General features: G+C 42.9%; 1 protein-coding gene across 11 annotated transcripts in view; it reads left to right on the top strand.

Annotated features, from left to right (window-relative positions):
* PTPRK (protein tyrosine phosphatase receptor type K) overlaps positions 1-26,688 on the top strand; it is a 571,635-nt gene that overhangs the window by 133,515 nt on the left and 411,432 nt on the right. For all 11 annotated transcript variants that reach the window (XM_068231517.1, XM_068231508.1, XM_068231514.1 and 8 more), the window contains exon 3: positions 10,710-10,981. In XM_068231517.1, the coding sequence (XP_068087618.1) occupies positions 10,710-10,981 (272 nt within the window). The remainder of the gene's footprint in view (positions 1-10,709; positions 10,982-26,688) is intronic.

Here is a 26,688-nt window from a genome sequence, read left to right as displayed (position 1 = left end):
CTGGGCCCAGAGAGTCCCTGGCTTCAAGCTGTGCGGATGGCCCATCCATCAGGTATAAGGTGACACCTAGCTGATCTCATGTAGATGTTAATTAACCAAGGGGTGATCAGGATGCCTAGGTGCAGCCAGGCAGGCTACAAATCTCCGGGAGGTCTTGACACCTTGCTCACTGGTAAAGATCAAAGGGAAGCCAGCTGTTAGGTTTATTCAGGATGTGTTCTAGCTGCTGAGTCTCATAGCATAATCCATAACTTCCCAGATCTGTCATATTTCTGGGGTTCCTGAGATGGCAGCTTCGTCAAACGTGGGGGAAGTGTAGCATGAGCCCCGGTGCTGGTTCTGAGGAAGTTTCAGAACATTCTGAGGTAAGGACTGCCAGTTAGGCAGTTTGAAAATGCCCTGATGATACCACAGGGGTGCCACCCCTCATGTCTGGTATCAGGGCGCTGGGTAAATCGAGACAGACCTGAAAATGTTAATAAATCTGCCCTGACCTGTACGGTTCTGTGAGATAGAGCCCATATATGGGTAGATATGATTTCTAGCCCCCAGGATAAGGGGAGGGCTCATCTCATCTTCTAAGGGGGTGTATGGCTCCCCGCCCTCACTCCCTCCTACTGAAGCAGGGGCATAAGAATGGCTGAGGACCCAAACTCAGTGTCCTCCACACTGAAACATCTTGCACTCATCAGATGCCAGCTTGAGGATATGCTGGCATCCACCTGGTCTGAACTCTGAACTCAAATTGAAACCCAGAACTCTGTTTTCCCACAAAAAGGACATCTTTCCAGGAACTAAGTATTTTTCTCCCTTCTTTTATTTTTTATACTGGCTATTACTGTCTTAATAATTGTGATTTTAATAATTGTCTGTATATATTAATTATTTATATTGCGTGAATAAACGACTTTCTTCAAGTCATTCACTATCCGCTACCCTGCTTATCAGCACACGCAGAACTGATCCCGGGTCTCTGAAGATACGCTACTGTTTGTTTGTTGTTGGCTAGACAGAATACCGTGTGTTTAACCGTTTTATTCGCAGGACTAGTCAGTCAGTTAGTGGGCTCCACGGTCCCATGGTAACCGCGGTGGTGGCAGTTTACTCTGAACCAGTAGGTGACGTTGTAATTACCCGTGTCTCACAGGCTCCCTTCTGAGTTGTCTGCGGCTAATTCTTAACGGTTCCTGCGCATTGACTGCGACCAGAGTTCGTACGATCTGTGCGCTGGCACCGTTTAGAAGGCTAAGTGCGGTCAGCCACTAGGGCTCCTGTGACATTGGTAATTGCTTTATTTCACTCTGGACCTAATATTGTGTTTCTTTTGGAGCATTTGTATATAAAGTATCCATGTATAGGGGAGAATTTGTAGTATAGACAAAATACGTGTAAGCTTAAGCACTTATTCCCATAGTCCCTCTGCAGATCCATGAACTTTTTAAATAGTTGTACCAGATTCTTCATTCCTTGGGAGAAGAAACATTTTAAGTGCTGCTGAATCCAGGTCTGCACCAGAGGGAGTTATCCTTGTTGTGTATTGTTCGCTATTGCCGTCTGTGGGTCGCTATTGCCGTCTGTGGGTCTGGCCAGCCAGGGGACCAGGTGAGCGTGCTACGCTGGTGGTTGTCTCATGGTGAAGGCTGGTGATCCACTAAGAATATCACAGGAATCCTGTTATCACCTTCATGTCAGACTAATTTGTGTATCATAATCAGATTACCCTTTGTTGTTCTCCTTCTCATTATTCTTCAATATGTTTGAGGTCGCTGCAAGGCGACAATGAGAAGGAAGAATGTTCAAAGAGGACTTTTATGTTTTATATTGCTGTAGACATTAGTTTGATCACTCTCTATTGTTCGATTATAACCTAACATACCAAGTAAAGGTGTACGTGTAATGTTGGGCATACACGGTAAATTAATGCGCCGGTATCAAGCCAGCGGCGTCACCGCTCGTCTGCACGTGCGCGTGTGGATCGATTCCCGCTCGTCCCCGTGGGCATGCCTTATTAGCCACTCAATTCCCTGCTGTTGTCCGCCCGCGGGGATCGAGCGGGGAATCTATCCGGCGGGTCATCGGACCTGTCGGATATTATCAATCGAGCCATCAGCGGCTCGACTGATAAGGAAACAAACTTACCGTGTATGCCCAGCATAACACTGTTTGGAGGTGAAGCAGACCCAGTGTCCCAGTGCGTGTAGGAAGAGTGCTCCTTTTTCTTAACTTATTTGGATTTCTAAATAATATTCTCCACACATAGTATGGCCTTTCTTGCTAAGTTTACAAAACATTTTTTAATATTAATTGAGATGGTCTTCATTTTCAGTAGATTTTTTTTTTTTAATTTTATGTTCTTAACAAATCTAATGTCAATCTGTGAACATTTTTAAAGAGACTCCGAGCAGTGCAGAAACTATGGAAAGATGCACATCATTTTAAAGCTCTCTTTCTTCTCTTTCCAATGATATATAAACCACCACCCTACGTCTTTTAGTTTTCGCTATTTTCGCGATTGAAATTGCAGCGACCGCGATTTCGATCGCGAAAATAGAGAAAACTAAAAGGTGTAGGGCAACGATGTAGGTGTCGTCAGAAAGAGGAGAAAGAGAGCTTTAAAATGATATCCATCAAGCCATAGTTATATTGTATTACACAGGATGACACTTTCCCCAGTGTCAGCAGCTCCATTCTGCTGAATGCAGCTGCTGACTTTGACAAAAAGTCGCCCTGTGTAATACAATATAACTATGGCTTGATGGATATCATTTTAAAGCTCTCTTTCTCCTCTTTCTGACGACACCTACATTGTTGCCCTACGCCTTTTAGTTTTCTCTATTTTCGCGATCGAAATCGCGGCCGCGGCAATTTCAATCGCGAAAATAGCGAAAACTAAAAGGCGTAGGGTGGCGGTTTATATATCATTGGAAAGAGAAGAAAGAGAGCTTTAAAATGATGTGCATCTTTCCATAGTTTCTGCACTGCTCGGAGTCCCTTTAAGCGGTGTATGGCTAGCTTTACCTTTTTTAAATTCTTTACATTATAGTGTTGGCTGCTGAAACAGGTCTCTGCTGTTTTTGGTCAGATAGCGGGTAGGCTCAGTACCTCAATGTAGTCATGTGTTTGTGACAGATTTGAGCAATTGAATCCTTAAGCCCAATCTACATGATACAATTCTTTGTGCGATTTGATTACGATTCTATTTACGATCCGATTAAATCCATGTCCGATCGGGATTCGATACAATTCGATTTGCCATTGCAAAACAATGGCAAATCGAATTGAATCCCGCTGATTTAAACGGATTGTAAGTAGAATCGTAATCGAATCGCACAAAGAATCGTATCGTGTAGATGGGGCTTAAGTTTGCAATGGGACCCTGCTCACTATATTGAGCAGATGTTGCATAGGCTTTGCTTGCATTGGAGACAGGTTTGCTGCCAGCTTTGCTTGCTTGCAGCTATTGTGACCATAGAAGGGTGTTTGTTACTGATATATCTTGGGCATATTTCAAAATACTGAGCTGTCAGCGTCTGGTAAATTTTTATATACTGGTTTTTCTTAACTGACTGTTACTATTTACTGATTTTACAATCTAGATCTTGTATGGAAGTGAGGTTCAGAAACTGTTGACATCAGTTTGCATGCCCTTCAGAAGTGGGCTAGTGGTTCAAGACATGGTGAGAGGAGCCTTCGGAAAATGGAGTTGCCTCCCCAAAAGAGAACTCTGGCATTTGATTGTATTAAATATTGTGTAGCAATGTCATTTTTTTACCTTCCTTTTTTTCCCCTTAAAAATCCACTAAATTCTGAAGTTTTTAATAGACTAAGATGTCTGTCCAGCATTGTGGTCAGGAGTGCATAAGAGCTGTCTACAAACAAACGACAATTTAGGTAATACTTTTAACGACTAACTGTAGAGAGTTTTCTGCAAACTTTCGAACATTTCTTCTTCAAACATGATGCAGGACTGGATAAAAATCATACAAAAGTTAATGTAACATGCAGCATGCAGAGCAGCATATATGTGATATTGTAGGCTTATTCAGCAATCTGACACCATGGCCCTCATTCACTAACCTAAGTAATGCAAGACTCAGGTCATGCTAATCTCTGCAACATGCGTCAACAGTGGTAACTGTAAATTGATGTACACTGCCTGTGCAAGGCAATCTTACCATAGGTTAGTAAACCAAGGTGTGTGTTCTTAAAGCTCTGTACACAAGCATGAGACCTGTCGCCAGGCAGGGATTGGGATCTGATCTGTTGGGCAACATTGCAGAGCCGAGGCTGTGCAGACGCATCGCTAGTGCCAGCATAGTGTTGCGGGAGTGGTGGCAGACAGGGTGGGTGGGGAGAGCATTGTGCCTGACTGAATCGATCCGCCAGGCTGAATGGAGCATTGGGGGCTGCTGTACACACACTGTCATGTAACCTATACTTCACAGATCTATAATGATGCTTGGGTAAGTTGTAGAGTGTTAGTGAATGGCTACTTTTTATTCCCAATATCGAGTCATTTTATATTTGCTTGGGTTCTAGCTGTGTTTCTCTTTGATTCAGAGAATGGATTTCTGACAGTGAAAGGGTAAGCTTAGCTTGAGGTAGTACATGACACGGTTTATCCTGACCGCAGTGTCATAGTTTTATTTGTTTGCTACCCATGCACTGCTGTTATTTTGTCCTGAACACCTATTCAAGAGAAAATGACAAAAATGACTCTCAGGCATTTGGACAAAGACATTTTTCTTCCTGGTTTTGCCTAAAGACACAGGTGATCTGGCAGCTTCCTTGTCTGATGGATTCACTGGGTCTACAAACACTTTTGTCTGGGTAGGGAGGTTTTGAGGGCACCGTATCCTGGCGACACAGAGGGTGAGGCTGAACGTTCTGTTTTGTGCTTTCACTGTAGTTTTTCCTCACAATCTCACAAAAGTAAAAGGAGCTGCAAACACAGAATTTTAAATGCATTTTATTTGCACAAAATGATTTCACTCGTGGTTTTGGGTTTGTGTGTAGGACTGTTCTTTTATAACAATAATCACTAATATCATTACATGTAATAAGTCGAACAAAATGTTCTTTCAAAGTTGTGCAGCTAAAGTAAGCTTGTCACTATACTGGCAACGGAAACCAACTGTGTGATGAAAACGACTTATTAGTAGTTCAGGTCATACAAGCAGATGAAGCATTCATTTAGTTCCTGAGCTTTGGTACGAGTTAGTGAAGCCAACCATTAAACTAAAACCAATGCTAGCTGAAGTTTGAAATAACCATATTTAAGAGTGGCCAAATGTTTTTCTCTACAGCTTTGCAATGTGTCTTTACAGCACTCAACACCGCCTTTCCTCCGGAGGATCGGGTCCCTTCATGCTTTTTGCATGTGGGCGCACCTTTAGTTTTCTGTTGTTCAGGTACTCTGACGCTTAGATGTAGTTTGTTGTCTCATTGCATTGAACTCAGCAAAGCAGGTTATTTCAGCACTCAGCGCCGAGTGCCGAAGGTGGGCGCCGTCATAGCACTAGTGCTATGCTGTGCACCACACGCAAGAGTGATTCGGGACTCCAGCAATTGCCAGACCCAAAATGACACCTCCCTCCGAGATAATACAACTTGGAGGAGGAATAGTATTTAGTGAGGTCAGGGGATTACAATTTAACTGCAAATGTAGGCAAAGCCAGAAGCTGTATGTAGTTCCTGGGAAAACTCAATTGACTTTGGTGCTTGATTAAACGACATTAGTAAACGCTTTGAGATGTATGCTCCTATTTTTCTTAATTACAACGCACTGGATCCTTAGCGGTAAACATCAGAGACAAACTTAAAGGGATACTTAAGCCACCTAGAAAAAAAAATCACTTACCTGGGGCTCAAACCAGTCCCCTGCAGCCGTCCTGTGCCCACCCCAGTCCTCAATAATCCTCTGTTCCCCCGCTGCGGCTTAGTTTTTTTGCCGACTGGGAGTTGACGCGCGACTGCGCCTATGCATATCCTTGTTCGGATACCCGTCTGCAAGAACGCTATTGCGGACGGGAACATGCGCAAGAATACACGTGGCCAGAGCCGCGCAGTGGTCAGCGAAAACCAAACAGCTGCAGAGGATCATTGAGGACCAGCACGGGACAGGATGGCTGCACTGGGCTAGTAGAAGCCCCAGGTAAGTGAAACTTTTTTTTTTTTTTTTTTTTTTTAGGTGGGGAAAGAGGGATATGGAGACTGCTGCCATATTGATTTCCTTTTTAAACCATACCAGTTGCCTGGCTATCCTGCTTATCCTATGCCTTTTAATACATTTAGCTATAGACCCTGAACAAGCATGCAGCAGATCAGGTGTTTCTGACATTTTTGTCAAATCTTAAAGATAAGGTGCATGCTTCTTTCTGGCGTGATTCAGACAATACTGCAGCCAAATAGATGAGCAGGACTGCCAGTCAACCTGTATGGCTTAAAAGGAAATAAATATGGCAGCCTCCATATAGTTCTCGCTTCAGGTTCCCTTTAAGAGGCAGCAGCTGTGCAACTCCCTGAGTTTTGGGAAGCAGGTAGGTCCTGGTTGACCCTAAGGTTCCGTAAGCCAGTAAGTACTGGTTCATACAGATAAACAGTGCAGCTACTAGTTTCAAGTAGCTGAAAGGGCTGCCATGTTTGAGAAGTTAACCCTCCCTGCTCCCTTTTCACTACCATTATCCAGGCTAGGTGTGAAATTCTTCAGGTGTGACAAATGTTATCTGTATGAAGCATGGTAAAGAAGACTAGTTTCCCTCCTTAATGCTTAATGGGTTGGTTTGATCTAAGCTTGTGAGTAATTAGGGGAGTTCTTATCTGTCCTTCATGTTGTTTGCAAAAGGTGGACAGACAGAGGAAGTACAGGAAGTATTAGGATTCTGCCTGTAATTAACCCTTAAATGTAAAAAAATGAGATAAAATGAATTTCTTTTAAATAAAACACATTTTTTGCATTTTTCATTTGCTGTTGAGCTGCCCTAGGAGTTAAAAATGATGCTCGGTTCCCTTTAAGGCACTCACCAGCTATGGATCAACCTCTGCTTTGTCGCTCCTTTGCAGCGGATTGGGAGCATCCACCCAAGCACCCACCGTATAAAAAACGTGATAAGAGGCTGCTATCTGCTCAGATCTTTGTTAATGGTGTGCACTGTTCAAGCAGTGTGATACCACCAGCAGTTTCAGCTCCCCACAGACGCCCGTCATACAGCAGCTTCCAGTAGGTTAACCCACCACCTCTCATCGGTTATGTTAACTAGGTCTCAATCCATACACTCGTCCAGTTTTAATTGGCCAAGATTACCAATTCCATGTGGGAGGGGATCTTACCTACACGATTTTTTCATGGTATTTTAAAATCTCTTGGCCCTCATACTACATGGAAGTGGTAAAATTTCCCAATCATTGGCCATTCAAAATTGGATGTGTGTAAGTGCTGCGACTGGGGCAAATACACAAGAGAAATTAACTCATCATTATATGGGAGGGAGGAGGACATGAAAGAGATCAGCTCCATGGCAACTGGGTTTAAGAGTTTCATATACCCAGTGCTTTTTATATCTTGGTATCTAACAGAGAAGCAAGATCAATAATATAAGTATGTTGCCTTATTGATTGGAGTACCATTTTAACTCATTTTAACTAAAGCAGTGTAGAAGTGCTATTACACTTAATGTCAATAGAGGTTTCACAGAGCCTGATTCTGTGTGCTGAAAGGAATTGGATAGCTGTGTAATGTAACCTCTGTGCTAATGACTCGGCTGACTGTTTATAGGGACTAGTAATGCCTTTTGGTAACAACAATGTGGAATACTAGACGTAATTTGTGATAATTTTTCAGAAATTCTGACGTTCTTTTCTTCTTAACAAAAAAGAAAAGCAATAAAATTAAATACCCACTTCACCACCATTTTTCAATAACCATAAGAATAGGTTACTATCACTGGAAATTTAATGCCATCTCTGTGCCCTTTGAGGAAATTAACAATTACTTTCTGAAATGGGGAGAAAGCAAGTGTCACTCCACTGTACAATCTTCAAAGGATAACTATCTTCATCAGGTTCATCAATCGTTGCACTGTTGACCTCCACGCTCTCGATAAAGCCCCTGCAGCCAATTCCCATACCCCCCATCCACCGACATTCCCGATTGATCCATTTGCCTCATTTTGGTTGGACATTGTATGAAAGATTGGGCAGCCGTGTTGCGGCACCAATTTTCTTCCGATTAGATAAGGTCAGGCATCAATATCGAGTGACATATGGGCACCCTAAGGCACAGAGATCTCGCCTTCCAGATCACCAAATGGAAGACCTTGATGTTGCAGAACGCTGAGGTACATTTGTACACGCTTAAACTTTCAAGCCTAGAAACATCCCAGATGTAAAGCAGTGCCAAAAAGCCTTATGCTGGATACACACGGTGCATTCCCGCACTCGATGCGCCGCACGATTCCCGGCCGCTCGATTATTTCCGAACATTTCCGAGTGCATTTCGATGATTGTTAGGTCGATTCTCATGTAAAGTATGCCAAATCGACCTAACGATCCATCGAAGCGCGAATCGGACATGTCGGAAATAATCGAGCGGCCGCGAATTGCCGGGAATCGAGCGGCGCATAGAGTGCGGGAACACACTGTGTGTATCCAGCATTACATTTTTCACAAAGCTGGAAAGGGTTAAAGCATTTCACAGATTTAATTTCTCTCCGTTTTTAAAGCTGGTGAGATTTCCCCTTATGCCCGTGCCGGCCACAGGTATCAGGAAGTGAACTTACAGCAGATCTGTCATGCGATCATGCAACAATGCATAAGTAGGTGGCAAAATCCTATCAGGTTATGATCAGAGAGGGATTGATCTGTCTGCTGAACCGTGTGTATGGCCACCTTTACTTAAGGTTTTTTTTTTATGGTTTTTGTACAAAAAAAGTGTCATTTTAAATGGGAGAATAAAAGAGATATTTGGTGAACGTTTTCCTGACACTGTGCCCCCAATTGTAGCCAGATGGGGCATGGATTTCATGTTTATAGATGTAACATAGACTACTCCATCCAACTGCTTTCTGTGGAGATAGAAAAACCTATTTGAGGCCTGGAACCCACTGAAAACCGCAAATGCAAAACGCAACCGCTAGCGTTTTGTCTGAGCGGTTTGCAAGCGGATTCATGCGCGTTTTTGGTCGTGTTTTGCAACATTGTATTTTTTTCCCCAGCGGGTGCCTAGCGTGTTGCGTTTTGCATTTTTATCCTGATTGGTCCTGTGAATTATTTTTCATTTTGTTACAGTGTGCTGAACCGCAAAACGCTAGCAAAACCGCTCAGTTTAGGTTTTGCTGAGCGTTTCCGCTAGCGGTTCAATACTTTACATTGAAGCGCTAACGCTCCCAAAATGCTGCATGTCCTGCGTTTGCGTTTCTGAGAAACGCAAACGCTCCTGTGGAAGTTGCCCCATCCATTAACATTAGCCCAGCGTTTTGGCAAACTGCTAGCGTATCGCAGTGCTGCCAAAACGCTGCCAAAAGCGCTCCTGTGGGTTCCAGCCCTGATAGTCTATTTTTGTGGTCCATGACATGCCTTGAGAGTCTCCTCTTTCCTCACATGGGAATCTATCCAATACGAGCACAGACCATACTAAAATCCTCTTCACTTGTCTAAAGAGAATCCTGTGTATTGCTTTCTAAGCCATGGTTATAGAGATTCCTTTACTGTCTGCTGCCAGTGGCATTGCCTGAAGGGAAGGAAAACTTGCCTAAATTGGTGCACTACAGTAAAAGCAGGGGTGAGCTCTTACTTCCCCCTCAGTATCAAAAAAGGATAAAAATTACTTTGGCTCATGTTACAGTGTGCGCAAAAAAAGTGGCCTTTTTCTGCAAGTGAGAATTTGTGCATTTTTTCAGCACACAAGGTTCGGTTAGCACACCAGTGAATTGCTATGGGCCTGTTTACATTCGATTTGAAAATCGTATCCAGGAAGAAAAAACTGACAGCAGGGTTAATTTTTTTGGGATGTTGCATGCGGTTTTGGTGTGCATTTACAAATTTGCGGTTTTTGCACATTTTCACGTTGGCAATCAATAATGTCAATAAAACTTACTTCCTGGATCTTTGTAGAAAATACGAAAATATTTTTTAAGTGTGCATGCAATTATGCATTAAAAGTGTATGTATGCAAATTGAATGCAAATTTTGCATCCCAAAAATGACCTGTGAATCTCATGCCTAATGCAATCCGTCTGCTTGTAAGTTCAGTAGTGTGTGCAAATGAGTGCTTTTCGCAGATGTGCAGGGAGGAGTCGGCCCTATCTGCTGTTACCCATAGACATAAGATCATCCTCTGGAAAACATCAAGTGACACTCATCTGTCTATAGGCAGGTTTAGTCTGAGCTCTTATCAAAGTTTCCCGTGTCTTTGTAGTGTAAAGTTAATGAAGGACAGTCTTTTCCACAGGGTTAGCTTTTTGCATTGTCAGATGCTGGCAATGTTATCAGATCTGTACTCTCAATGCAGCTATAAAATCTTTGGGAAGGTGCTTTTTTCTCTGCTTTACACTGTTAAAAGTCTTTCAAGCAAATTCAGCATCCTTTCCATAGAATCTGTATGTCCTCAAAGAGATGAAAATTCCCTGCTGTGAAAATGGAAGCTCTGTTGACATGGGCTGTTTTTTTCAGATCCTGTGCTTAAAATAATTCTTTAACTTTTTTCTTTAAAGGTTCCTACATGATTGTGGATTCGTCAAAGCATGATCCTGGAGAAAAGGCTCGTCTGCAACTTCCCAACATGAAGGAGAATGACACTCACTGCATTGACTTCAATTACCTGCTCTTCACTCAGAAAAGGGATAGTCCTGGGACCTTGAACATTTTTGTACGTGTGAACAAAGGACCTCTTGCCAACCCCATCTGGAATGTCACTGGTGCTACTGGCAAGGACTGGCTGAGGGCTGAACTAGCAGTTAGCACCTTCTGGCCCAACGAATATCAGGTAAAGCCATGCTAATCTGAGCATCATAACACCATTGAGAATAAAGCCCATTACATCTAATGCCACGATTATCCTTCCATTTTCAGATAAGTACGGGTTTTAAAGAGGATTGTCTTTTCCTCTTCAACGATTTTACAAAACAGATTAAATCACAGTTTTGTTTGCCTGTTGAATATGGCATTTTACAGTAAGGCCGACTAAACAAATATGTTTTCATTTTCGGCGATGGGAACGACAAACATTTGTGACGTACAAGTTTCTTATTTAAATTCCATTGGATAGGCCATGTTTGCATTTTTATTATTTGAAAATCTATTTACACACTCAGATATCTAGTGTTAGCAATAGCAGGAACACTGTTTTCAGCAATATTGGGCTATGTCCTGTTGGGGATTTCTGTGCTGGGTACAGAGAAAAACCCCTCTATTGTGTATGTTCTGGGTTTTCATAATATCTATTCTTTAATTCCATAGAGGTATTTTAGGCAAAAAACAAAACTGATACAAAGGCTTAAATAAATCACAATTTATTTACTGAATTGTAAAGACCATTCATTATGTCATTACTTACCAGGCAGCTACATAGAATATTTTAATAAAATGGGTAGTTTTCTTAGTCCTATACCTAAATTGCTTATTAACCCCATCTGCCCCCTCCTTGCCCCCATATAACACACTTGCAAAAACACACAACAAAAAAACAACCACCAAGTGATGGAATTTAAAAGCATATACATAAATTGTTACCTTAGGGATTCAGCTTTTTAAATATATGTAATAAGGTTATATTAGTTATTTTTGCAAATAGGATCTTGTAATTCTCAAGACTGTATAGTGAGAAAACAAAAACTTTTGTTGTCATACATTGTACTGGGAACATAATTTAAACGGTTGCGATAACCAAGACACATGGGCAAATATAATCTGTGGGTTTTATCTACAATAGCACTGTGTATTTTAAAACTATAATATACTGTATGTAAATTGAGAAATTGTGTTTTTTTTTTCATTTTCCTCTTATTTTTTTCATTTAAAATGCATAGAAAATAAAGTACTTCTTAAAAAAAGACACAATATAGATAATTTAGGTGTGATAAGCATTGATAAAGTTATTGGCAAATGAATAGGAAGGAGTGCTGAAATGTGAAAATTGCTCTGGTCCACAAGGAAAACAAAGCCTGTAGTGGTGAAGTGGTTAACAATAACTGTTACTCTAAATGTACTTTTATCTAACATGCTCTTGAGTTCTTTTTTTAAACTGCAAACTGTATTTAAGTTTAAATGTAGTAAAGGTAGCCATACACTGGTCGATTTGCCATCAGATTTGACCAACAGATAGATCCCTCTCTGATCGAATCTGATCAGAGAGGGGTCGTATGGCTGCCTTTACTGCAAACAGATTGTGAATCGATTTCAGCATGAAACCATTCACAATCTGTGGTGGTGGTGATGCTGCCGCCCCCCCCCCCCCCGCATACTTTACCTGCTCCACCGGTGCGACTCCCCAGGTCTCCGCTGTCTTCTCTGGTCTGGTCTCCGGGTCCGGCATGCTTCACTTCTTCCTGTCTGGGGGAAGTTTAAACAGTAGAGCGCCCTCTACTGTTTAAACTTCCTGCCGGGACAGGCAGAAGTGAAGCATGCCGGACCCGGAGACCAGACCAGAGCGGAGAAGACAGCGGAGACCTGGGGAGTCGCGCTGGTGGAGCAGGTAATGTATTGCAGCTGTATTGCGTCGGTCGTCGGGCACCCGAACGCCGCTAGCGACGCGCTCCCTACCCGCGGGCGATCGACGGTAATTGGCCGCATGGAGCGATCGACGGGATCGATCTATTTCGGGACGAAATAGATCGAAATTTAGCGTGTAGCGTGAACGATGTGACGGCAGATTCGATCCCAGTGATCGAATCTGCTGTCGATCGGCGGGGAATCGGCCTAGTGCATGGCCAGCTTAAGGCAAAAGTAGACTAGTACCTTCTTACCCCTCTGTCCAGGTTTTACTAGTTTTATGTCCCTCACCATAAGCTCCTGTGTCTTTTTGTGCTGCATCTTCCTTATATCCAAGATGTCTTATTAAATCTTTGAGTTCTACAGAGACTGTAGTGATGATTTATAAAAGTGCTAGTTTTCACCATTGGGAAATTAAATACATTAACAAAATATAATTTTCCTTTGCTTGTGATTGAATTTTCAAGTGAATTTTGGTTTGAATAAAAATGACTTTCTCGAAATCACACCTTTTATACCCGATATGTGGGAAAAAGGAAAGCACATAGCAGTTTCCACTAGCATCTACATGCATGTGAGCCTGAAAAAGCAACGCGTTTCTGTACATTAGACACATTCAAAGCTTTTTGCGAAAGAAGGCTAAATCCTGCTGAAATTATGCTCATCTAGGATAGACAAAATTGAAGTTCTCATTTACATAACTGAATGTAATGTAGAGATGTGAAATAAAGCTGACCTTAGGTATACGATGCGCCCCCATAACATTTGACCCTTTCAAGTTGATAAATATACATAGACTGAAGTACAAGAAAAAAGTATTGTTGTTCCCCCTCACCAAAATTAATATCCAGTGACAACTATTGCCATATCAATGTCCCCTAGTACAGCCATTATTATTTGTACACTGCTACAGAAGATAATTTTGCTGTATAGAGTACAATGCAGATAATGGTAGGAATCATACAAAAATAATGTACAGGACATTCAATAACACAAGTTCAAAACTTTGTACATAGTCAGTGCATGATATGAAGATATCCAGAAATACATCTACATGTTTAATTGATAGAATAAGTACCAAAGAGATGAAACATTTTCATTGCTATCTTACAATTCAGAGAAGTGTGGTATAGAGACTCTAGGCAAGGAAACAGAGGACATAGTGAATGAGGCAGACTGACAAATCGTAGGCTTGTTTTAAAAGGTACTGAGTGACAGAAGTCACCAAGCAGTCCATCAAGTTAGCCAAACCCTGGCTTAGTGGTGGAGGGTGGGCCCCGTGTTTTTAAGTGTTAGGCTTAGGTAAAGAAGGGGTTAGTGTTAGGCATAGGTAGGGGAGGATTACTGTGAAAGGTTAGGGAAGCTAATAGCTGAATTTTGGTAAGATTACCAATCTTGTATTGGCAATACTTTAACATTTGATCCAGCACCATAATTACCTTGGTGCCTTTTTTCTTTTTTACACATACCACCAACACAGCATAGATGCCACCAATACTGGTCCCTAATGAGATGTTTGCGTTAACCTGAAGTGTGTGTGTATATATACTACTGTACCCATTGATATCTACATAAAAAGGTAGTTTTAGTAGAAGAATTTATTTCTTGCCATATTTATGTCTAATTGCATAATCTCGACAATACAAAGTTTTCTTTTGTTTTGTTTTTCTAGTACATCACTACATTTATTTGCTAGTTTTACAAGCATGATGGAGCTTTTTTATTAAAATTAAAGTCTGTAAGAAGCTTGCTAGATGGTAGCAGTCTATAGCAACATGTGCAGGACTGATTCTTCTTTATGATAATGTCCAACTGCTGAAAACTATCATTTAATGGTTGTTTTCAAGCAGTCTTTTGGAGAATTAATTTTCTTGCAATGGGCAACCAATCATTCTGATTGGACTAGACGTTGGTTAAGTGTAGGGATGGTCAATGATGTCTAAATGACTAGGTGATGCAAAACGTTAAGCTAATTTGAAAATATATGCAATGCTATGTTTTCAAGTTTCCATAAAGCAACCCCCTTCTTCAGCTACACCACCTAACAACAATTGGAAGGAACACACAAAGCTCAGAAAATTTAGTACAACTTAATTGGTCTCAAGCTACCAATCCAGTCCTTGATTGTTCATGTTCAATTCCCTGCAAATTCAATTCATCTGCTGGTAATCCATTCCCCCAAAATGTTTGATCAATTGAATTTTAATCAATTTTGACCAAAAATGTATCAAAAGAATCGATCGTACAGGACACAAAATCTAGGTCAATCTGGGGCAGGGCAGAAGCAGTCCTCTATCGCATGGCACTGCTAGAGGGATTAGAATGCGTACTCGCATAAGCACAAGTGTTGGCGTCCATCTCTGAGACACAAGTTGAAACGGGGCCCTGGCATATATTTTGTATAAAACAATAACTTTTTTGCCGTTAAACATTTGACATGCTGTCTTTGTACTAAGGCATTGTCAGTTGGATTGCTTTGATGCAAATCCCACATGTTAATAGGTGTTACAGTAAAGTCCCTATTATCTGACACCAGTGGGGATCGCCTGATGCCAGATACACATGCTTGCCGGTTGCTTGAGCAACTGGCTGAAAAAAAGCACATCCTCCCCCCCCCCCCCCCCCCTTTCTAAATGCTCACTGAGCCTCCAGCGACGTCTTGCAGCCTTCCTTTTGCTCCCAGTGGCTTTCCGGCTTTCCTCATGTACGGAGGCCGGCGTGTCGCACTTGACGTGTCGGGAGCCGCGAACGGAACGACGATAATTGCTATGAGCCCACTGGTAGCAAGAGGAAGGCTGCAAGACATCGCTGGAGGCTCAGAGGCTGCAAGCACCCCAAAAACTAAAGTCCCTGTTGTCCCCTCAGGCATGCCAGTTACTTAAAAAGAAACTCCGACCAACAATTGAACTAGCTGATACCCACTTTTACATGAGAAATCGATTCCTTTTCACAAACAGACCAACAGGGGGCGCTGTATGGCTGATATTGTGGTGAAACCCCTCCCACAAAGAAACTCTGAGTACGTACTCTTGGCAGTTTCCTGTCTGTGAACCTTGCTGCATTGTGGGAAATAGCTGTTTACAGCTGTTTCCAACTGCCAATAAAACTTGCAGCAGCTGCATCACCTGCCAACACTAAAAATGTCACCATGTAATAAATGTCAGAATGTAAATCAGGGATTTAAAAGATATTACAATGGGCAAACACTGACTAAATCATTTATACATAATTATTGTAAAAATGAAGCACTTTTTTTATTACATTATTTTCACTGGAGTTGCTCTTTAAGGCTTCTGGTGTCCTGAGTTCCGAATAAGGTGGACTTTGCTTTATATTTATTTTAGTAGATTAAAGTACCTAATACTCTACTGATGGTGAATTTCTGACAGCAGCAGGTCGTAGCCACATTGAGTGATCAGTGTGGGCAGTTTCCAGGTTTGCATATTCTTTATTTCCTGTTGATAATGACAATGCTCTGCTCATGGTTCTATACCAGACTGCAACTCAGTATGGCAAGTGCAGGCAGATTTCAGAATCATTTTGAAAATTAATGAATTCCTTAAGTAGTTTGGAAAACAGTTGTTAAGCACAGTCTTTCCTGCGTTTGAGCAAGTGCCAGGAGCTTATAGTATCCTGGCACACAGTTATTTGCTCTGCATGACAAGCCCAGAAGGTGATGCGTTTGCCAGTGTACTTTTGGCACACAGGAAAGATTAGGAATTGGCAAATGATACTCCGTCGTTGTTTCCTACTGTCAGATGGCCATTTCTTTTGTCGCTCCTTTTGCAGCTAGCGCACCCATTGAATAACCAAGTGGGATAATTTCTCTACAACCATTGCTCATTAAAATGCTTGCTGTTAAAATGGGGGGGGGGAGAGGAATAAACCATTCATGTTAGTTTTTTTTTTACTTTTAGTCCATCAAAGCTTTATGCTTGTTCCAGGGAAATAAACATTAAAACCTAGTAAAATATTTCAAGAGCAATAAATAGCAGAGCAAACGTTAAAGGTCAGGACTCTGTGGTGTTCCTACACATTAAAGAGGAGGGACAAAGATTTGAAAATTGTGGGGGGTACATTTTGGACATGGGATCGCTGGTTCCCAGGAGGTGTAAAAATGGTAATATACATGAAACTTGCGTCATACTGCTTTACAACATCAGGAAGGGTATTCTTCCCTCATCCCCTCCTCCTTGTCTTCCAGGGAATTGTAGGATTTCAAAAGCCAGCTTACATACCTTGGCCGGGAATTGAACCCAGGTCTGAGTGCTTGGTAGATTGCTATCCTAACCATTATACCACCACCAACACTACATGCTGAAGCCAGCCTAGCATGTACCATTATGATATATCCAAGAGAAAAATGAGCTTGCTTAAGGATTTGTAGTATGTCAAAAGCCAACTCACATTGGCCAGGAATAGAACCCAGGCCTACCGCTCTGTAGGCTGCTATCCTAACCATTATACCACCAACACAACACACTACAATGCTACATGCTGAAGCCAGCCTAGCATGTACCATTGTGATATATCCAAGAGAAAAATGAGCTTACTTAGGGATTTGTAGGATTTCAAAAGCCAACTCACATTGGCCAGGAATCGAACCCAGGCCTACCGCTCTGTAGGCTGCTATCCACACCATTATACTTCCAACACTACATGCTGAAACTTTTTGGAGCAGACTTACTTCCTCCAAAAGACACACATACATCCCCATAAAATCATTCAACAGCAACTGCGTGCACAGTCTTTGTGGTACAGTCTCTGTGGCATAATTGGTTAGCGTGTTTGGCTGTTAACTGAAAGGTTGGTGGTTCAAGCCCACCCAGGCATGGCCTTGCCTTTTGTATTCAACAGTTGTCCGAAGAGAACCCCAGATAGCCATGTAGATTCATCTCTGTCTCTAGTAGGGATGGTCACTGCTTTCCGCGGAATTGTATTTTCCGCAATTTTGGGAGGAAATTGGTCATTCCATTCCGTTTGGTCGAAACGGAATTGCTTTTTCAATCCGGCGGAATTCCGAAATTGCCTGTGAAATTCTGCCAGTATCCATTGATTGATAGAGAGAGAGAGAGCGAGCGCTCATTTTTCTCTTGGGTATATCACAATGGTACATGCTAGGCTGGCTTCAGCATGTAGCATTAAAGTGTGTTGTGTTGGTGGTATAATGGTTAGGATAGCAGCCTACCACGCAGTAGGCCTGGGTTCGATTCCTGGCCAATGGGAGTTGGCTTTTGAAATCCTACAATTCCGTAAGCAAGCTCATTTTTTCTCTTGGATATATCATAATGGTACATGCTAGGCTGGCTTCAGCATGTAGCATTGTAGAGTGTTGTGTTGGTGGTATAATGGTTAGGATAGCAGCCTACCGAGCACTAGACCTGGGTTCGATTCCCAGCCAATGTATGTAAGCTTTTGAAATCCTACATTTCACTAAGCAAGCTCATTTTTCTCTTGGATATATCACAATGGTACATGCTAGGCTGGCTTCAGCATGTAGCATTGTAGTGTTGTGTTGGTGATATAATGGTTAGGATAGCAGCCTACAGAGCTTTAGGCCTGGGTTCTATTCCTGGCCAATGAGAGTTAGCTTTTGACATACTACAAATCCTTAAGCAAGCTCATTTTTCTCTTGGATATATCATAATGGTACATGCTTGGCTGGCTTCAGCATGTAGTGTTGGTGGTGGTATAATGGTTAGGATAGCAGCCTACCAAGCACTCAGACCTGGGTTCAATTCCCGGCCAAGGTATGTAAGCTGGCTTTTGAAATCCTACAATTACCTGGAAGACAAGACCCTCCTCCCTTCTGGAGTGAGGGAGGAGGGAGTAATATAAGGAATAACAATCAGCTAGGAACAAGCACAACAAGAGCCTAACTAAGCTTTCCCTAGCAGAGTCTGTCAGCAGCTGTCCCTTAACTAATTACTGTAAGCAGACGAGAGAGTAAAATGACAGGAGAACCTTGCCTTTTAGAAGGGTGGGTGGGGCTCCAGGAGTGTAGTCTGATTGGCGACAATGTGCCTGCTGACTGTGATGTAGAGGGTCAAAGTTGTGCTCAATGAAGCATTATGGGGGCGAATAGAACTTCCGCAAAAGTTCGCCTTGGCCGGCGAACGCGAACCACCTAAAGTTCGCCTGGAACCGTTCGTGGGCGAACCGTTCGGCCCTCTCTATTCACAAAATGACCAAATGTAAAACAAGAAGTTTAAAGTTAAAAAACAAATTGTAATCAATTCATAAAACCACTGATAAATAACTTAACACCTAATTTATTAAAATAACCTTCCAGCACATTTATAAGCAAAATAATCACTCAAATTAAGTTGTTCCTAATTATCTTAATTTCAATATTACTTTTCTTACCTTAATTCTATTATATGCTAGAAATTGATGCTGCAAACTATGCCTGATAGTTTTTCAGGCAAATGCGGTTGATCATGCTGGACGGAAAATATTGATAGTTGATGTGTTAGGAGCGTGTGATGGTAGAGGTGTTTGATTTGGAGATGACCAACACAGAGTGTTGGCATCAAAGCTAACTCTCACCTGTTCTTGGACGTACCTCCACCCATTCCACCTATGTTCTAAGTCTTTTCTCCATGCTGTGGCGCTCCTCCCTTTGTCTTTTCTCTTGGCCGACTGTGTCATGTGATAAACACTAGTGGTCAAACACTAGAGTCCCGGTGGTATACATGCTGGGCCTATTTTGTTATGTCTCTAGCGTTTGTCCCATAACGCAGGCACCCTGGGAGAGAAATGAGCACTGTGAAATGGAGAGAAAGGCGTACCAGCAGACAGTTGAGCTAATTCTCACCCAACACCCAAGAGGAGCATTTTAGATGGGGGACTCCTGGGGTGACTCCACAGATTTTTAAGAGATTTTATGTTGAAATCAATTGAAAATCTGTGTACAATGTGTGGAAGGATTCAATCCCTCTTAGATCGGATTTGATCTGAGAGGGATCGATCTGATGGTCGAATCTGGTGGCCATCGGGACCCAATCCCCTAGGACGACACCGCTGGCCGTCCTGTACAGACACATTTAAGCCATGTAGCTGACAGCGCATTCTGTTGCTATGGCGGGGCAAGGAGTAACACGTGCGTGACGTCCTAGAGTGGATTGCCGTAGACCAGTCGATCTGCTATCGCGTCAGTGAGATTGATCCACTGCTGTACACACGCCTGACTATCAGCTCAGGCGGTTGTTATTGGCCGCTTTATTCAGGCATGTGTACGGGCCTTAAGTATATGGCCACCTTTACTTCTGTAATTAGCCAGTCTGCTTTTTGTTGCTGATTATCATTTTCAGTTTTTGTTTGTATATGTCTATCTGGTTTGTCCTCTACTATGAGTACAGCAGTAACCTTGATAAATCTATACATAATGTAGTTTTTATCAGGTAGGCATGGGTGGCAATCTCCCTCCCAGACAAAGACAATCAGTCAACAAATTCTTTTGTCTCTTATGTAACATGGGTACTAAAATGTTGAGCATCACTTTAAGTATGATGGACATGAGTGCCCTAGCCATAACTTTTAATGTGGTCAGGAGTCATTAAGTTTTAGTAATTGGGCATTCCAACATCTAAAGCTCTACCACAGTTTACATTGCCATCATTGGCATTAATCATGAACCGCTCCCTATATGAAGAAGAGGTAATGAGAGAGAGAGAGAGAGAGAGAGAGAGAGAGTGTGAATGTGAATGAATATGAATTTATCTCAACCCAAGTTCCTACTCAAATTGTTTATTTATGGAATGGCTTTTTCAACCAATGTACAAAAGAACTCTGCTCAAAATATTCAGTAGTTTGTATTTGTATCCCCTCGGGTTGAATTTGGATTCCTAAATATTAGTTTTTGGTTTTTTTTGTCATCTCCTTGTTACTGAACATGAGTTTTGAGCATGCAGCAGGTTAAGAATTCAGGACCGTTTGCTGTTTAATCCAATCAATAATTATAAGAATTTGCAAACAGCTCAAGTAGTTGGGGCCTTTTTCCACTAGCAGTCGCTAGCGTTCACGCTGAATGCTAGCGAGTGCTGAATCGCAATCCCGCCGATTTCCCGATGTTTGCGGCCGCGATTTTGCTATGCTATGCACTGCATAGCAAAATCGCGGCAAATATCGCTCCGCCGCGCGTTCGCATTCCCGTCAAAAACGAATCGCGGTAGTGGAAATGACCTACCGCGATTCCTATGTTAAAAAGCAAACCGTAGCAATTGTAAAATCGCTAGCGGTTTGCGACTTTACGATTCGGCCAGCGCAAACGCGCTGGTGGAAAAGGGCCCTTAGTGTGTTTTCTTTACCTTTTTGTAGCTCTTAAATGTATATGTTACGGCCAGAACCCGAAGTGTGGCCACTTCGCGTTCTGGCCTGCTACTTCGGGTTCTGGCCGGTCAATGTGAGAAGTGGCCGCTGCGCTTCGGCCAATGTTAGAAATGGAATGATTTCTGTGAAGATTAATGTATTTTCTGGCAGTCTCTAGCCAAATGTAGCAAAAGTTAGTTAATTTAATTAAATGAAGCCGGCGGCAATGTAACGGGTGAAGCCGCCGGCTTCAGCTCTCTCTCCTCCCCCCTGCCTCCTCTCCTCCCCAATACTAGCAGCCGAGGGGGGGACACATGAGTGTCCCCCAGAGTCGTTCGTCGCGGCAGGCAATCCTGCTGTTTGTTCCTGCAGAGCGGGTGCTGGCAGAAGCAATGTCTGCAGCCTCCCCGCTCTGCTTCCCTGCTGCGACGAACGACTCTGGGGGGACACGCGTGTTCCCCCCGGCTGCCCGTAGGAGAGAGCGAGAGAGGCAGGGGGAGGAGTGAGAGCTGAAGCCGGCGGCTTCACCCGTTACATTGACGCCAGCTTCATTTCATTAAATTAACTAACTTTTTCTACATTTGGCCAGAGACGGACAGAAAATACATTAATCTTCACAGGAATCATTCCATTTCTAACATTGGCCGCAGCGCAGTGGCCACTTCTCACAGTGGCCAGCCAGAACGCGAAGTGGCCACACTTAAGGTTCTGGCCGTAACATATACACTGATCTGACATCAATTTATGCATGCCAAAATAATGGATATTCTTGTCTCAGTAGTTTTGCCAGGACTTCAGTATAAAATCTTTACATTTCATAGACTGATGGAATTCTCTAAATCCTACAAGTCGCATAAGAGATCCTTTAACCACTTGAGGACCTAGGGCTTTACCCCCCTTAAGGACCGGCCACTTTTTTTCCATTCAGACCACTGCAGCTTTCACGGTTTATTGCTCGCTCATACAACCTACCACCTAAATGAATTTTGGCTCCTTTTCTTGTCACTAATAAAGCTTTCTTTTGATGCTATTTGATTGCTCCTGCGATTTTTACTTTTTATTATATTCATCAAAAAAGACATGAATTTTGGCAAAAAAATGATTTTTTTAACTTTCTGTGCTGACAGTTTTCAAATAAAGTAAAATTTCTGTATACATGCAGCGCGAAAAATGTGGACAAACATGTTTTTGATAAAAAAAAAACCATTCAGTGTATATTTATTGGTTTGGGTAAAAGTTATAGCGTTTACAAACTATGGTGCCAAAAGTGAATTTTCCCATTTTCAAGCATCTCTGACTTTTCTGACCCCCTGTCATGTTTCATGAGGGGCTAGAATTCCAGGATAGTATAAATACCCCCCAAATGACCCCATTTTGGAAAGAAGACATCCCAAAGTATTCACTGAGAGGCATAGTGAGTTCATAGAAGATATTATTTTTTGTCACAAGTAAGCGGAAAATGACACTTTGTGAGGAAAAAAAAAAAAAAAAAAAGTTTCCATTTCTTCTAACTTGCGACAAAAAAAAATGAAATCTGCCACGGACTCACCATGCCCCTCTCTGAATACCTTGAAGGGTCTACTTTCCAAAATGGGATCATTTGTGGGGTGTGTTTACTGTCCTGACATTTTGGGGGGTGCTAAATTGTAAGCACCCCTGTGAAGCCTAAAGGTGCTCATTGGACTTTGGACCCCTTAGCGCAGTTAGGCTGCAAAAAAGTGCCACACATGTGGTATTGCCGTACTCAGGAGAAGTAGTATAATGTGTTTTGGGGTGTATTTTTACACATACCCATGCTGGGTGGGAGAAATATCTCTGTAAATGACAATTTGTTAATTTTTTTTACACACAATTGTCCATTTACAGAGATATTTCTCCCACTCAGCATGGGTATGTGTAAAAATACACCACAAAACACATTATACTACTTCTCCTGAGTACGGCGATACCACATGTGTGGCACTTTTTTGCACCCTAACTGCGCTAAGGGGCCCAAAGTCCAATGAGTACCTTTAGGATTTCACAGGTCATTTTGAGAAATTTCGTTTCAAGACTACTCCTCACGGTTTAGGGCCCCTAAAATGCCAGGGCAGTATAGGAACCCCACAAATGACCCCATTTTAGAAAGAAGACACCCCAAGGTATTCCGTTAGTAGTATGGCGAGTTCATAGAAGATTTTATTTTTTGTCACAAGTTAGCGGAAAATGACACTTTGTGAAAAAACACAATTAAAATCAATTTCCGCTAACTTTTGACAAAAAATAAAATCTTCTATGAACTCACCATACTCCTAACGGAATACCTTGGGGTGTCTTCTTTCTAAAATGGGGTCATTTGTGGGGTTCCTATACTGCCCTGGCATTTTAGGGGCCCTAAACCGTGAGGAGTAGTCTTGAAACCAAATGTCGCAAAATGACCTGTGAAATCCTAAAGGTACTCATTGGACTTTGGGCCCTTTAGCGCAGTTAGGGTGCAAAAAAGTGCCACACATGTGGTATCGCCATACTCGGGAGAAGTAGTACAATGTGTTTTGGGGTGTATTTTTACACATACCCATGCTGGGTGGGAGAAATACCTCTGTAAATGGACAATTGTGTGTAAAAAAATCAAAAGATTGTCATTTACAGAGGTATTTCTCCCACCCAGCATGGGTATGTGTAAAAATACACCCCAAAACACATTGTACTACTTCTCCCGAGTACGGCGATACCACATGTGTGGCACTTTTTTGCACCCTAACTGCACTAAGGGGCCCAAAGTCCAATGAGTACCTTTAGGATTTCACAGGTCATTTTTGTTTCAAGACTACTCCTCACGGTTTAGGGCCCCTAAAATGCCAGGGCAGTATAGGAACCCCACTAATGACCCCATTTTAGAAAGAAGACACCCCAAGGTATTCCGTTAGGAGTATGGTGAGTTCATAGAAGTTTTTATTTTTTTGTCACAAGTTAGCGGAAATTGATTTTAATAGTTTTTTTTCACAAAGTGTCATTTTCCGCTAACTTGTGACAAAAAATAAAATCTTCTATGAACTCACCATACTCCGTACAGAATACCTTTGGGTGTCTTCTTTCTAGAATGGGGTCATTTGTGGGGTTCCTATACTGCCCTGGCATTTTAGGGGCCCTAAACCGTGAGGAGTAGTCTTGAAACCAAATGTCGCAAAATGACCTGTGAAATCCTAAAGGTACTCATTGGACTTTGGGCCCCTTAGCGTACTTAGGGTGTAAAAAAGTGCCACACATGTGGTACCGCTGTACTCAGGAGAAGTAGTATAATGCGTTTTGGGGTGTATTTTTACACATACCCATGCTAAGTGGGAGAAATATCTCTGTAAATGACAATTGTTTGATTTTTTTACACACAATTGTCCATTTACATAGAAATTTCTCCCACCCAGCATGGGTATGTGTAAAAATACACCCCAAAACACATTATACTACTTTTCCTGAGTACGGCGGTACCACATGTGTGACACTTTTTTGCAGCCTAGGTGCGCTAAGGGGCCCAAAGTCCTATTCACAGGTCATTTTGAAGCATTTGTTTTCTAGACTACTCCTCGCGGTTTAGGGCCCCTAAAATGCCAGGGCAGTATAGGAACCCCACAAGTGACCCCATTTTAGAAAGAAGACACCCCAAGGTATTCCGTTAGGTGTATGGCGAGTTCATAGAAGATTTTATTTTTTGTCACAAGTTAGTGAAAAATGACACTTTGTGAAAAAAAACCAATAAAAATTAATTTCCGCTAACTTTTGACAAAAAATTAAATCTTCTATGAACTCGTCATACACCTAACATAATACCTTGGGGTGTCTTTTTTTTCTAAAATGGGGTCACTTGTGGGGTTCCTATACCGCCCTGGCATTTTACAGGCTCAAAACCGTGAGTAGTCTGGAAACCAAATGTCTCAAAATGACTGTTCAGGGGTATAAGCATCTGCAAATTTTGATGACAGGTGGTCTATGAGGGGGCGAATTTTGTGGAACCGGTCATAAGCAGGGTGGCCTTTTAGATGACAGGTTGTATTGGGCCTGATCTGATGGATAGGAGTGCTAGGGGGGTGACAGGAGGTGATTGATGGGTGTCTCAGGGGGTGGTTAGAGGGGAAAATAGATGCAATCCATGCACTGGGGAGGTGATCGGAAGGGGGTCTGAGGGTTTGGCCGAGTGATCAGGAGCCCACACGGGGCAAATTGGGGCCTGATCTGATGGGTAGGTGTGCTAGGGGGTGACAGGAGGTGATTGATGGGTGTCTCAAGGTGTGATTAGAGGGGGGAATGGATGCAAGCAATGCACTGGCGAGGTGATCAGGGCTGGGGTCTGAGGGCATTCTGAGGGTGTGGGCGGGTGATTGAGTGCCCTAGGGGCAGATAGGGGTCTAATCTGATAGGTAGCAGTGACAGGGGGTGATTGATGGGTAATTAGTGGGTGTTTAGGGTAGAGAATAGATGGAAACACTGCGCTTGGGTGGTGATCTGATGTCGGATCTGCGGGCGATCTATTGGTGTGGGTGGGTGATCAGTTTGCCCGCAAGGGGCAGGTTAGGGGCTGATTGATGGGTGGCAGTGACAGCGGGTGATTGATGGGTGGCAGTGACAGGGGGTGATTGATGGGTGGCAGTGATAGGGGGTGATTGATGGGTGATTGATAGGTGATTGACAGGTAATCAGTGGGTTATTACAGGGGAGAACAGATGTAAATATTGCACTGGCGAATTGATAAGGGGGGGTCTGAGGGCAATCTGAGCGTGTAGGCGGGCGATTGGGTGCCCGCAAGGGGCAGATTAGGGTCTGATCTGATAGGTAACAGTGACAGGTGGTGATAGGGAGTGATTGATGGGTGATTGATGGGTAATTAGTGGGTGTTTAGAGGAGAGAATAGATGGAAACACTGCGCTTGGGTGGTGATCTGATGTCGGATCTGCGGGCGATCTATTGGTGTGGGTGGGTGATCAGATTGCCCGCAAGGGGCAGGTTAGGGGCTGATTGTTGGGTGGCAGTGACAGGGGGTGATTGATGGGTGATAGGTGATTGGCAGGTGATTGACAGGTGATCAGTGGGTTATTACAGGGAAGGACAGATGTAATTAATGCACTGGCGAATTGATAAGGGGGGGGGGGGGGGGGGGTCTGAGGGCAATCTGAGCGTGTGGGCGGGTGATTGGGTGCCCGCAAGGGGCAGATTAGGGTCTGATCTGATAGGTAACAGTGACAGGTGGTGATAGGGGGTGATTGATGGGTAATTAGTGGGTGTTTAGAGAAGATAACAGATGTAAACGATACATTTGGGAGGTAATCTGACGGCGGGTTTGCGGGCGATCTAATGGTGTGGGTGGGTGATCAGATTGCCCGCAAGGGGCAGGTTAGGGGCTGATTGATGGGTGGCAGTGACAGGGGGTGACAGGGGGTGATTGATGGGTGATAGGTGATTGGCAGGTGATTGACAGGTGATCAGTGGGTTATTACAGGGAAGAACAGATGTAATTAATGCACTGGTGAATTGATAAGGGGGGGTCAGAGGGCAATCTGAGCGTGTGGGCGGGTGATTGGGTGCCCGCAAGGGGCAGATTAGGGTCTGATCTGATAGGTAACAGTGACAGGTGGTGATAGGGGGTGATTGATGGGTAATTAGTGGGTGTTTAGAGAAGATAACAGATGTAAACGATACATTTGG

The sequence above is a fragment of the Hyperolius riggenbachi genome, chromosome 4 (assembly GCF_040937935.1).
Source record: "Hyperolius riggenbachi isolate aHypRig1 chromosome 4, aHypRig1.pri, whole genome shotgun sequence".
Taxonomy (NCBI): domain Eukaryota; kingdom Metazoa; phylum Chordata; class Amphibia; order Anura; family Hyperoliidae; genus Hyperolius; species Hyperolius riggenbachi.
Note: the sequence above shows the minus strand (reverse complement) of the source record. Positions and strands in the feature narration are given on the sequence as shown.